This window comes from Musca autumnalis, unplaced genomic scaffold (assembly GCF_047663935.1).
Source record: "Musca autumnalis isolate F117 unplaced genomic scaffold, ASM4766393v1 scaffold_1, whole genome shotgun sequence".
In the NCBI taxonomy this organism is placed as follows: domain Eukaryota; kingdom Metazoa; phylum Arthropoda; class Insecta; order Diptera; family Muscidae; genus Musca; species Musca autumnalis.
This window is the reverse complement of record NW_027411644.1, coordinates 70,508,853-70,522,762: the sequence shown is the minus strand read 5'-3', so window position 1 is coordinate 70,522,762 and position 13,910 is coordinate 70,508,853. Positions and strand designations below refer to the sequence as shown.

General features: G+C 34.6%; 1 protein-coding gene and 1 long non-coding RNA gene across 3 annotated transcripts in view; one reads left to right on the top strand and one right to left on the bottom strand.

Moving 5' to 3' along the window:
• neur (E3 ubiquitin-protein ligase neur) overlaps positions 1-13,910 on the top strand; it is a 97,201-nt gene extending 83,291 nt beyond the window's left edge. For both annotated transcript variants that reach the window (XM_073980546.1, XM_073980535.1), the window contains exons 2-3: positions 5,487-7,306; positions 7,471-13,910. In XM_073980546.1, coding sequence (XP_073836647.1) covers positions 5,487-7,306; positions 7,471-7,728 — 2,078 coding nt within the window. In that variant the 3' untranslated portion in view covers positions 7,729-13,910. The remainder of the gene's footprint in view (positions 1-5,486; positions 7,307-7,470) is intronic.
• Positions 3,024-4,559, bottom strand: LOC141400898 (uncharacterized). The gene is made up of 3 exons (XR_012412221.1): positions 4,330-4,559; positions 3,395-4,246; positions 3,024-3,332 (listed from the first exon to the last, which is right to left on the bottom strand). It is a non-coding gene; the product is annotated as an uncharacterized lncRNA (long non-coding RNA).

Here is a 13,910-nt window from a genome sequence, read left to right as displayed (position 1 = left end):
TATATCGTCGTGGTGTGTTTAGCCAAGCATTGCATTTTCCATTGTATTTAATTTAATTTTTTAACATTCTAAGGCAAGAAGATGCTAGTAGGCTTTATTGCTAATTTAAGCAACATTGTGGGCAGTCAAGCGCATTATAAAAAAAGAGTTGTTTCTTTTAATCACCACCACCAACAGCTCAAAATTACAAATAGAAATCATCAAGCTTCGTTTTACGTTTTGCTTGAAATATTAAATTTAATGATAATTACGTGTCTACTAACACACAACAACAACAAATTATAGTTTGATTCCTCAACATTTCTTTAGCCTAATAGTGAATGGAAAGTTATTAACGATTTTAATGAGAATTTTTTCATTCGGAATTTGTTTATTTATGCCGGTCATGCAATGGTAATTTGCAATCATTTTCTTGGGGGGTAATTATGCTAACTAGGCAACCCTTTTTAATTATGACAGTTACAATATGAAAGGAGAGAAATCACTAATAATTCTAGTGGATAGATCAATGGTTCTCTGTTTCTAGGAATTTACGGTTGCTTTTGTAAAAATGAATCCAATTCTTTAAGAAAATAGAATAAGTTTTAAATTTTAGAAAAAAAGATGGAACATTTAGATAGAAAAAAAGGAACGTAATTTGATGAGAAATCAACAGTCATGTGAGAAATTTTAACCCAAGCCACTGACAGGAGAGGTGGGGAGAGAATTTACCTGTTAATCAGCTGTTTAGGATAAATAAATTAAACATAATTTACACAGACACCGAAAACAAGTGTTTTGGTCAAATATGTCATTCATATTACATATATTCCATGGAATTTATAACTTATAGTACGTTTATATATAACCGGATTTAACAAACCCACTGGGTTTCAAATGTCAATTCCTTTGCCTATACGTCAAATAAATCCTCATTAAGAAGGTTAACCCTACAAAAGGCTATAATATAAACATGGCCTTAAATAATGCGTTTGATAAAAACAGGTTTGATGTAAATGTGGCTTTAGTGTTAATGAGACATTTGTTTTATTTTTTGTTGAAAGTAGATGAGAAAAATCAGCTGTTCATTTTGGTTATGAAATTCGTGGCCTAACTAATAACGAATTTTGACTAATAACAAGGAAAGGAAAATTTTAAGTGAATATCATGGCACAATCACCAGGTAGATGCATCAGCCGACAACTACAACAAAAAGCAGTTCAGTACTGCGAAATGTCAAAAATGTTTTCCAAAAATAAAGCGATTCACACAATTTTTTCAACAAAATTTTGTTAGGCTGGTATTAATAATCGCATTATTACAAAATTCCACCAAAAATTCACAATTTTTCTTTTAAATTTTTGTTTTTTTTATTTTTGTGTTTTCAATTACAACAACGTTTTTGACAGCTCGCAGTACATCAGCTGGGCTGATGCGGGTACCTGTATGATTGTGCCATGGTGAATATTTACAAATGTCATATGGTCTGTTCCAGAACTGCAAGAATCTACTAATTTTTACTATTTTTTCGATAACATAAAGGAAAAATTGCTTTCGTAGTAAAAAATATTAGCTTTTTGCAGGTTCTGGAACAGACCAATTATTTTATCATTATTTTTATTATAGAAAAATTAAAAAAATGGATGAGTGGAACTGTCTTACTCCGGTTTATTTAATGTATAATACCAAATTATTATAAATTGCATAGAATTCATGATAAAAATCATAACGATTTGCAATTATTAACAAGAAAAATGCATTTTATAGGAAACTGTGCCTTAATCCTCAAAATCTAACAATGTCCATGTCCAATATTTTTTCTCTTTAAAATAACATTTTCTGCCCATTCACTCACACCCCTTGGAACACAAAAAGGGACGCATATTCATATAAGTGCCAAAATAACACTTGAATGGGCTTTTTCGGAAAGAGGGTGGTTGAAATGTCATATGCTCAAACCCTTGGCAAACACCCACAAACAGAATTTCTAAAGAAAAGGGAAGTTTATTCTTTTAAGGCCGGCCTCATCATCCTCAAGAAATTGGGGGAGGAGGCAAAAACATTGATAATTCATTGTTATTTTACTTAAATCCCAATGGTAATTTAAAACATCATGAACACTTGTTCAGATTATGCAGTTCTTCTGGCAAGTCATTGAACAAATGATGTGTACAAATGGAACACTTGTTCTCTTGTTATGGTGCCATATAATTTTGAACTTAGTATTCCTTCAGCTAAGATTTGTTTGTGGCAGACGGTAGTCATTAGAGATTAATAAATTTTTGCGATTAGTTGGTAGTTTTCTTTGGAAGGGATATGAATATGAGATTAAGGCTACTAAACATGCTGAGATTTGTAACTGGATTCCAAAGAATACTACTTTCATAGGGAAACAGTTATCGAAACATTATTATGAATATCAATGATTTCTCTTTTAGGAATTTAGGTAATCACGTTTAATTTTTCAATTATTTAGTCATACACTAAAAACTGTCTAAAGACCAAGCAAGATATTCCCATATAATACATATGACATGTATACTAATGACTTCCTTTATGGCCAACACAAAGTGAATAACATAACTGCATTACCAAGAGAAGTCCAGAAAACATGTACACTAAGCAAAGAAATGAAAAAAAAAATGTTTTTCTTTTTCTTTCTTTTTTTACAGTAGAAATATGAAAAACTTTGATTTAAACATAAATCAGTGATTAACGAACAAATTGTTTTGTACATTAAGAGTCTTGCTGGTGGGGACAAGGCGGGACAATAATGTCGTCTCACATAAAAACAAAAAACATGTATGTAAGATAAACGTGATTTCCTTTTGCAGCCCAAACGAATATTGTTGGCTGGTAATTGATACAAAACCATGGAATTTTCTTTAAGCCATGACAAGAATATTTTAAAGGCCACGAACATAAGTGGCCTATAAAACGCCACTCAATACAACCAACAGCTTCGACATGAAAGCTTCTTTTTTCACTCATTTCAAGAAAACATAATTTATTCCAAAATGCAGTAGTCAATTTGTGGCGAAGAAATGTAGAGTGGCTCCTTGGTTCATCAGTAAAGACGTTCTTAGAACGGAAGTAAATTCAATGGGATTATGTCGGCTGCATAGCGTCATGTTTTTGTTCTCATTGCTCTGTAAAACGTGTTTGAGAGCTTCCTTTTTCGTTTTGACAAACAACAAAACCGACAGACAGCCTAGTATGTTCACATACAGGTCTTTTGGTTTAAAATGTGTGGCGGTGATCTGCTGATGTTCCCCAGAAACGGAAGTAAAGCTAATATTCATATTTATTCTTGCACTACTCTTCCAGCAGCAGAAGCAGCTTCTTTTGGGAATCTTGAAAAAGAAAGAAATCATTGAACTCTTGTCTTCTTTTTTCAAAAGAAATATCATATTACCTGAGTGTCTTGTTAAAATCTAGTAGTACATCATCTTTCTTTAAACGGGGCAATGTCTTTTAGGGGTTACTTTTTCCTTCTTTTCGTTTTTTTTCGATTTGTTGAATGGTTCCAAAAAATATACCTAGCAACCATCTATGTCTGGCTGGCTTTTAATTATTTGTTAAAGAACATCTGTCGTTTTCCTCACCAGACAAAAAAGAGAAAGAATCAACCCCTAAATTTACTTATAAACAATATGCAAGAAATTTGTAACGCTTTTTTGTTGTTGCTGCTGACGTTCGGTTGCATTCAATAGTTTGACGATCATCCCTTATTTCTTTAAACAAATTTGTTGAACTCTTAAAACAACCCCGTTGCAGCAACTAAAAATTGGTTATACCTGCTTTTGTTTTCCTACTTTCATATTATCTCCCTCTATCCCTTCTTTCTTTCTTTAGATAGCCTATATCTTTAAGATCTTCTTTTTTTTTGTTTTTGTGAACCCTCATATGTATGTCCCAAAAGCAGGTTTAAAGAATTGTTGTTTTTGTGTCTTCCAAGCCACCACAACATTCAAAAGGCAGCTGGCGCATGCCCTTATTGTTGAGTTGTTGTTTTCTTTTTCTTGATAAATGCGTACTAAAATGGTTTGTCATCTGGAAATTGCTTCTCCTTGTTGTTGTTGCTGGGGTCCAACAGCAGCAGCATATGCAATATCTTGGCCCGCAGACGCATTGTACACATTTTATTTATGTAGTTTATCTTCTTTGTTGTTGGCTTTTTTTGAGTTTTTGGCACGCGCCATAAGGGGTATCAAACTTATGTTACTGTCTTCAAGGATTGCCTTGTCTCTTGTCTTTTTTATTTGAGCTTAAAATAAAATACATAAATAAATGCCTTTTTTATATTCGTAAAGTAGCAGCTAAACCAAGGCTTTGATGATGCCTACTTACATGCCACATGTAGTTTTGCACTTGTTGTATTGTTATTTTCTCCATATGTTGTTTCCCCCATCGATGATAACTTGTTGTTGTTTTATGTAATTTATCACATATTTTTTGATATGTTTAAAAATGGCCTTAAATGTTTCATTAAAAATATTTAATTTTCGGTGTCTTTTTTCACAATGATGATCAGCTGTTAATTGTTGTCAGGAATTCTAGAGAGAACTTGACAATTTAACTATCACACTCTGCCTTCCCATTCTGTCTTCTTTTACAAAAGTACCTTGGTAGTTCTTTAAGTCAGTAGTCTCTATAAATTTTTCTTATCTCTGTCTCTACCATGTCTTCGTTTCTATTTAAAAAGTATCATAAAGTGCTAATTAAAATATTTAACAACCTTTTTAGTTTGCAATGATGTTTAGTTTGACAGTTTATTTAAAACACTCTCAAAGAAATAACACAGAGCTTTTGTTAACAAAAGCCGTTAATTGAATGCAACGGCTCTGACCTTTCCCTTTATCATAGGTTTATTTATATGTTTAAGTTAAAAAATTATCTTTAAATATGTAGGTTAGTTAAATATTACAGGATATGTCTGTGAATAAGTAGTTATCCTTACATGTTTCTTAAGTCTTTTTAATCATCGACATCATTTCCACCAACAATCAGCTGTTATTTCTTGAAAGTATTGCATTTGACATGTTGACAGTTTGCTTGTACACTCTCTCACTACAAAACACTCTCCATGTGTTGCTCTATTCTCCAAATTGGGGGGATTGTTTACAAATGTCCCAATTTCCTCTTCCTCCATGACATTGTTTACATGTCATAACTCATACACAAGGACGACTTCTAACTTCGTTTATTTAAAGATTTCGTTGAGAAATTAGTTGAAAATAAATATATTTACATAAAATAAATAATTTTTATAAGGAATAATCTATAAACAAGGATAAATTTATACTTTGTTTATAACGGATTTAGCAGTCTTTTAACACTTCCTCTCCATCATGACTTGTTTCTTACTTCGTTTAAACAAAAATGTTGCTGAAAATAAAACTAATTACCTTAAAATTACTAAACACCTACAACAAATACTTTAAAATAATATAAAACTCACGAAAAACTTGATTTATAACCAATTATTTTCTTTTCTCTCTTTACAGTCCGTCGTTCGCCGTCATCTTGCCCTGGACCAAACAACTTGCCCCCACTACAATTCCATCATGTACATGGCGATAATATACGAATTTCACGAGATGGCACCATTGCTCGCCGTTTTGAAAGCTTCTGCCGTGCCATTACCTTCTCTGCCCGCCCTGTACGCATCAACGAACGGATTTGTGTGAAATTCTGTGAAATTTCCAACAACTGGAATGGTGGTATACGTTTTGGTTTCACAAGCAATGATCCAGCCACATTGGAGGGTACTCTACCGAAATATGCCTGCCCTGATTTAACAAATCGTCCTGGCTTTTGGGCCAAAGCTTTACATGAACAATACTGTGAAAAGGATAATGTCCTTTATTATTATGTCAATTCGGCCGGTGATGTTATCTATGGCATTAATAATGAAGAGAAAGGTGTTATATTATCGGGTATTGATACACGTGGTTGTTTGTGGACCCTCATTGATATCTATGGCAACTGTACTGGTATTGAATTTTTGGATGCTCGAGTTTATATGTATCAACAAAGTGGTGGTGTGGGTGTACCACCCTCGGTTATGGCTGCTGGTATGACAGGCACTCTGCCAGCCGGTTCCCAATTGAGTGGTCTAAATCCCCATCATCCCAATCAGCAATCAAGAAGGTCTCTACCCTCCACTGGAGGTTATGATCACGATTTGGAACGCAGCATTATGCCCTCAATGCAATCGTTGAATATTACCGGTGACCAAGTGGCCATTGCATCTGATTTGGCAAATGGTTTACCTCCACTGCGTTACAATGGTTCTGGCCGCCTCATACCGGTGCCCTTCCATATTACCAAAGGTCGCAATGTCCGTCTATCACACGATCGTTTTATTGCCTCTCGCACGGAAAATGATTTCTGCCAAGGTTATGTTTTCACTGCCCGTCCCATAAGAATAGGAGAAAAGATAATTGTACAAATCCTAAAGACCGAACAAATGTATGTGGGTGCATTGGCTTTGGGCCTGACATCGTGCAATCCAGCTGCCCTCCAGCCAGGAGATTTACCAAATGATTCCGACTTCCTGTTGGATCGTCCAGAATATTGGGTTGTGAGCAAAGATATTGCAGCTGCTCCCCAGCGTGGAGATGAAATTGCCTTCTTTGTGGCACCCAATGGGGAGGTGACAATTAGTAAAAATAATGGCCCAGCCGTCGTGGTGATGCATGTCGATCAATCTTTACAATTGTGGGCCTTCCTCGATGTCTATGGTTCAACACAATCGGTGCGTATGTTCCGTCAACAACTGCCAAATATGGTGAATTATCCACCAAACGCAATTGCGGGATCCTCGCAACGCATAGTCAATATTCCCGTTTCGGAATCCATGAATAGTCTGAATAGTCAAATATCGGAAAATCGAAAAATTATCCATCCCTCCCAATTGAATGTAACACATGGCACAATAAGTGCATCCACCTCAACACTGGCCTCTATGCAATCGACAAATAACTTGGCCTCTGGCCAAACATCAGGTATTTTGAATGGCACCTGTTCACCACCAAGTGCAACGGGACGTATGATTAGCATGCCCTCAAATGGTGAAATGATACAAATTCAACCCACCAATGGTGGTGGTACTGTGCTTGTTGTGAACTTACCTCCTGCCACATCTGCTTTGGATTTGAATGGTTTGGCGTCGTCGCAGGCTCGCTTAGCGGCGGCAGCCAACACAAATGGTGGTGGTGGGGCTGGTAATGGTGGAAATTCTGCCACTTGTTCAAGTGGTGCCAGCAGTAATTCAAATGTAAACACACTTGTGGGAAATATCAATAATGGACAATTTATTGAGGTTAGTATTTGATTCCATTTCACGAAAACGCCAACGGCAATTTAGAGGCAATTGATTGATTTCGGTGCTAATGTGGGGAATCAATTGAAATTGTTTCATTCAATTGCCAAGGTCAGGAGTTTATATTGATGATATTTATGTAAATTTTTCTTTCTTTTTCTTAGACAAACACTGCCTCTTCACTCAATGTGGCTGCTGCCACAAACAACAAATGGTCTAAGGATCAAGTGGATAATTCAGATTCAGCTGGTGCTGAATGTACAATCTGCTATGAAAATCAAATTGATTCCGTACTCTATAGCTGTGGCCACATGTGCATGTGCTATGACTGTGCGATTGAGCAATGGCGTGGTGTGGGCGGTGGCCAATGTCCATTGTGTCGGGCTGTTATACGCGATGTTATCCGTACTTATACTACATAAAAATCCTAGAAAACTATACTTTCTAATGAATAATGCTTATGAGAATACATACACACATAGACATAACAAAACACACTCACTATTATAGTACTATATAGATCCTATGGAACCCTGACGTTATAGAAAACAACAACAAAAAAACAAACAATTAAAACGAAAAATAAAAACTCGCAAAAGTAATGGAATTTTTTAAAAATGAAAAAAGTTATTTAAATATAAATTTAAAAAAAAAACGAATTGTTATTGCCTGCAAACCGTGGAAGAGTAAAGAAAAGACGAAATATAATGGATTTTAAAAATATTAACAATTATGGTATTAATTATAAAATTAGGATTTTTAGGTTTCTCTTTATACTAAGTATTATGTGATTTATTTTTTATAAAGATAATTGTATTATAGTTTTTAAAAAAACACTCATGAAGAATAATAAAAACAAAAATGCCAATAAATTGTCATAAAACGATCATGCAAAATTCATAATAATGCTAAATAAAAAATGCCTTTTAGAAATTATTTGTTTGAATTACTAAAAAAAAAAGAAAGAAAAGGAAAAATAACAAAAATTGTAAAATTATGATAAAATATTTGAGGTTAGGTTTTTTAGATTTTTTTAAATTAAACTTTTGTTTTGTTTAATTTATTTTGTAAAAAATGAAGTATTGTTCTTCTTATTATACAGCAATTGTAAACAAAAATTACTTAATTTTGATTTATTTTTTAAGTTATTTTACAAAGCTAAATCCAAATTTTTGTTTTTTAACTGTAACATTTTTCCATTGATTCACATAAAACCAAAGTTTTTGTTGGATTTTTTAGGATTTAGAGACAAAGATAAAGTCTTTTTGGTGGATGTTTTTCAATTAGTAGCACACATTTTCAATAACCCCTTATTTTCCGTGTAACCTTTTGTTATGGTGCCCATTTTCGGTTCAATGTTTTCCTAAATTAAATTTACTACAAACCGTTTTCCGTAACACAGAAAAGATGGAGAGGTATTTTAAAAGAAAAATAACAAACGAAATGTCACTGTCACATTATGTTTGCCATATGATCTGGACATCAAAGCGGTTCTCTTTCCCCAATAAGGAAGTGAGAGAGTGAATTAATCATTAATTGTCATGGACTTTTATAAAACAAACATCCACATTTATTTTTTTTTTTACATTTCACCAGTGCCCAAATCATTGAAAGCCCACCCAAGCTTTGCTTCTTCATTTAAGCTCAACTACTTTTGTTTTTAAAATTGATTACTTTTAAATTTCTTTATTAAGTAGTTCGCTTAAAAGGGGTTCAATGAAACAAATATTTCTCAAAAATACAACTTTAAATCCAACAAATAATAAAAACAAAACATAAATACAAACACATCATGATACCAATTAATTACAACCCAAAAATACTATATATCACAAACACAACAAACAAATGCTCAATGATTATTTTTTTAATCAAAGATTAGCCCAAAATATAACACATAATTTATTATATTTATTATTATATAATATTACATCACCATAGCCAGCAAGCAAGCACATTTAAAATTATTTAATAATAATGATTTTCCATAATTTTATTATTTAGTTTTTTTTTAACAATAATAATAATAATGATGGAGCAACAAAATAACCCCATTTATACATAATTACCCAAACATAAGTCTGTAATGTTTATTTTTTTATTCATTTATTCTTATTATTATTTTTTAATTATGCTGCGATTATGTTTATGATGATGATTATTTAATTATTTTTTAATTTTTACATTCTTTCTTTGTATTGTATTTTTTATTTCTAGTCACTTCTTACAATAACTACTTTACTCTATACATACGCCCTACATTATAAATAGAAATACGAAAACGCAAGATAAACAAAAAAAAAATCAAATAAAAAACACGAATTCTAAAATATTTTTCATACAAAAGACAAAAAAGCAAACGCAAAGTTTTTTTTTTTTTTAATTTCATTACGGAAACTTTAGCTCAACGAAGAGGAAGGGTTGGGTATTTATAGATGAACTCCAGGGAGTCTTTGTAGATGAGCTCAAGGAAGTCTTTAAGATGATCTCAAGGGGCTCTTTATATAGACGAGCTCAAGAGAGTCTTTATAGACGGGCTCAAGGGAATCTTTATAGACGAGCTGAAGGGAGTCCTTAAAGCTGAAGGGAGTTTCTATAGACGAGCTCAAGGGAGTATTTATAGACGAGCTTAAGGGAATCTTTATAGACCACTCAAGGGAGTCTTTATAAACGAGCAGAAGGGATTGTTTATAGACGAGCTGAAGGGAGTTTTTATATATAAAGTCCTTATAGACGAGCAGGAGGGAGTCTCATAGACGTGCTGAAAGGAGTCTTTATAGACGAGATGTAGGAAGTCTGTATAGACGAGCTGAAGGGAGTTTTTATAAACGAGCAGAAGGGATTGTTTATAGACGAGCTGAAGGGAGTCTTTATTAGAGTTGGGCAATATAGTTCCTGGAGCGGATCGATCTTTCTAGTTCCTTTTGTCAAAAGGAACTAGTTCCTTAATATAGTTCCGTAGTTCCAAATAGTTCCGAGAGCGATATAGTTCAATGAATCTTTCTCTTTCATCGTTCCTTCTATTTCCTTCGTTCCAAATAGTTCCGAGACCGATATACTTCAACGCATCTTTCTCGTTCCTCGTTCTTTTTATTTCCTTCATTCCAAATAGTTCCGAGAATGAAGTAGTTTAACGAATCTTTCCCTTCCTTTTTTCATCTTTTGGTGGATGAAATGGCATAAAAATTAATAAATTGCAGCAATTAACGAGGATGTGATTTACGTTTATTTAACAATGTGGCCGCATCTGAATGATGAAGGAACCGAACGAAGAAAGAAAATGAATTATATAAATGAAAGGAACTACATGCACGGCTGGAACTATATGAAGTAAAGGAACTATATAAATGAAAGAGCCGGATATAGTTCCAATAGTTCCTTGTCCGGAATAGTTCCTTGGAACTAGTTCGTTCCGGAACTACACAACTCTAGTCTTTATATATAAAGTCCTTGTAGACGAGCAGGAGGGAGTCTTATAGACGTGCTGAAAGGAGTCTTTATAGACGAGAGGAAGGAAGTCTGTATAGACGAGCTGAAGGGAGTCTTTATAAGCGAGTTTAAGGCAGTCTTAAAAGGCATTTTGAAGGGAGTCTTTATAGACTAGCTACTGAGAGTCTATATAGAGGAGCTGAAGGGAGTTTTTATATATGAACTGAAGAGAGTCTTTATAGACGGGCTGTAGGGAGTCTTTATAGACGAGCTGAAGGGAGTCTTAATAGACGAGCTGAGTAGAGTCTTTATAGACGAGCTGAGTAGAGTCTTTATAGACGAGCTGAAGGGAGTCTTTATAGACGAGCGAAAGGGAGTCTTTAGAGACGAGCTCAAGGGAGTCTTTATAGACGAGCTGATATTGAGCTAAAGGAAGTTTTATAGACGAGATGAAGGAAGACTTTATAGACGATCTAAGTGGAGTTCTATGAGTTTGAAACCTAGAAATCTAATGGAAAGTCCAGGTGGCATAAACGAATCGGCCGGCTTACGAAAAATACTAACCGGCCCCTTAAGTATTATGTACTTAGGTTCATAGGTTATATTAAGCGGAAGGATGGCAGGTGGATTAACTTCGAATCAGAGACTTTGGTTCTTCTTTCAGGGGCTCACTTCCCCGGATGTATGAATGTTAAAAATGACCTGCCAATCCGCATGCCGCAGCCAATCCCGCACTGACGAGCATGAGATGCCAGTCGTGCAGCAAAATGTAGCGGAACCCCTATAGCTATCCCAAGCAAATTGTTGTCATATTAATCATCCTAATATAGACGACCCTCGCAAACGTTTTAAGGGCCATGATAATAAAATTTTCACGTAGAATCATTGGATTTGCAGATAAGACGAACTTTACCCACTGGCTGATATACTTGAAATGTACAAGCGTAATAATACCGCCTAACGAGAAATGCGATAGAACGGAGAAGGCGTCAACACTAGCCTCCTCGTTATTGTTGTAACAGTATATTTTTATTATATGTTTGCAAGTTAATTCTTCTGCTTTATCTGGTTCTGGGTCTATAACCAATTCTAGGAATGTGACTGTTTCGATGGGATTTAACCACAGATCAACTGGAGTTAGCTAAGTAATTTTTGGCAGGGCGTTAGAAAAAGTGCAGTGTGTCGTGCGGGCATGTGCCGCATGCTGGACAGATGGGCCGACTTCCGTATTGTCAGTTGCTTTGTATTCGTGCATGAAACTTGGGATTCTTAAATCGATTTCCCCACTACTGCAATTTCATAAAATTACTCTAGTATGGAACTCGATTTAAGAACCCCTAGCTTCATGCACGAATACAAAGCATCTTACAAAACGGAAGTCAGCCATGTTTTGCACGGTCTACAGATTTCACGTTGGATAAAAGTAAAATTCTTCAACATCACTCTTACAACTATGTTTACATTTACGAAATCCACTCGATTTCAACTGTCAATTCCATTGCTCAAACGTGAAATGAAATCCACTCGATTTCAGATGAGTTTTCATTTGACGTATACGCAAAGGAGTTGACAGTTGAAATCGAGTGGATTTCGTAAATGTAAACATAGTCTTATCTGTATCAGCATTCCTTGCAATTTTATTTAAAAGGCGAATATTTTTGGTCCAATCATCGTACAACATGGCTGATAGACTTCTACACGTCAAAAAGCCAATGGATCAAGTATATTCAAAACTGTCATAATGCCGCCCTAAGGACTGCAAAAGGGTGCTTCTTATGACACAAGTGGACCGTCTTCATGATGTGCTTAAAATTTTATCGTTTCATCAGCACAACTATAACTTTTCAATGCAGTACCTGTTAGTTGTTATTGCATGAGCATCCCTGTCAAATCTTTGTGGACAGGTTTTACCAGCCAGGCACGTCATTGGAGATCTCCCACGGCAGCGGATTCTTTCTTAGCAGATTGACCATAGTGTTTCAGCGGCTGCCAACCGAGTATCAAACCTATGCTCCTGCCTATGTATAAACGTGAGCCCCTAGATCAACGAGTAGATTTGAATAGCATTCAAAACGATGCAGTGGTGCCTCAATTTGTATTGGAGCGAATTGACAACACGATATTTGCAATTGGGTATGTTCCTCTTTAACGTTTTGTAGCACACTAAAGAATATCGGTAAAAAGGCGGTAGAAGAACGTACAACGTCTTTTCCGTTGAAAAAGATAAGAGAGAGCCCGAAATCACAGATTTATACAGCGAAATGTCGAAACGTCTAACTATAGCATCGCAAAATATTTTTCATTGTATAGATTACAGGTACTATGTTCACTTAAATTACACTTTTATTTGTATACCGTCTGCCTATATGGACTAACGATGGTAAATACACACTTTGATACGATTAACAATATGACTCTTAGAAATAATGGTTTTAGACCCCAAGTACGTTTGTACGAAATGGTTTCAAACAATTTGAAGTCGATTCAGCTCTGTCTATCAGTCTGTCTGACTGGCAGTTGCGTACAATAACTACACTCCTTCGGGTACCTCCCCCAGAAAAGTTCAAAAGCGAGTATTCGAACTTTGCACCTCGTAATATTTCATCCGGACATAGATTGTATTCGAATATGGAATATACCGGTCCACACCTTTAGGTAACTCCCACAAAAAATTAAAAAATGCAAATGCGCAGTTTAAAGACTTGCGATTTGGACTAAACTTTGCACATTGCAAAATTTCTTCTTCTTTTCTTGGTTAACAATCATATTTATTTATTTATTCAATCCATATACTAATACAAAAACCTTCAAGGCTAAAAAACAAAATATTAAATTCCGAGTAGAAATGAATTATAAAATCGAATTCTTAATGCGTGTTGATATAATTGGTTGGCTCCCCAGCCATAATAAATGAAAATCAAGAAAGAAAAAAATGCGGCAAGTACATCACACAAATGAAAAAAGAATGTTGGAGCATTTAAAATAATTCTTTTGATTATACTTTATCAGTGTATTTATTACACAAATATGTTTGTATGTATGTAATAAGCATTTACTGCCTTTTAAAATGATCAATTTTACTTTAAAAGATATTCAAAATATCATCATCAACAGCGTCAAACAACATAGCACAGTTTCAAATTGTTTTTAATGTTAGAAAATAATAAAAAAGAAC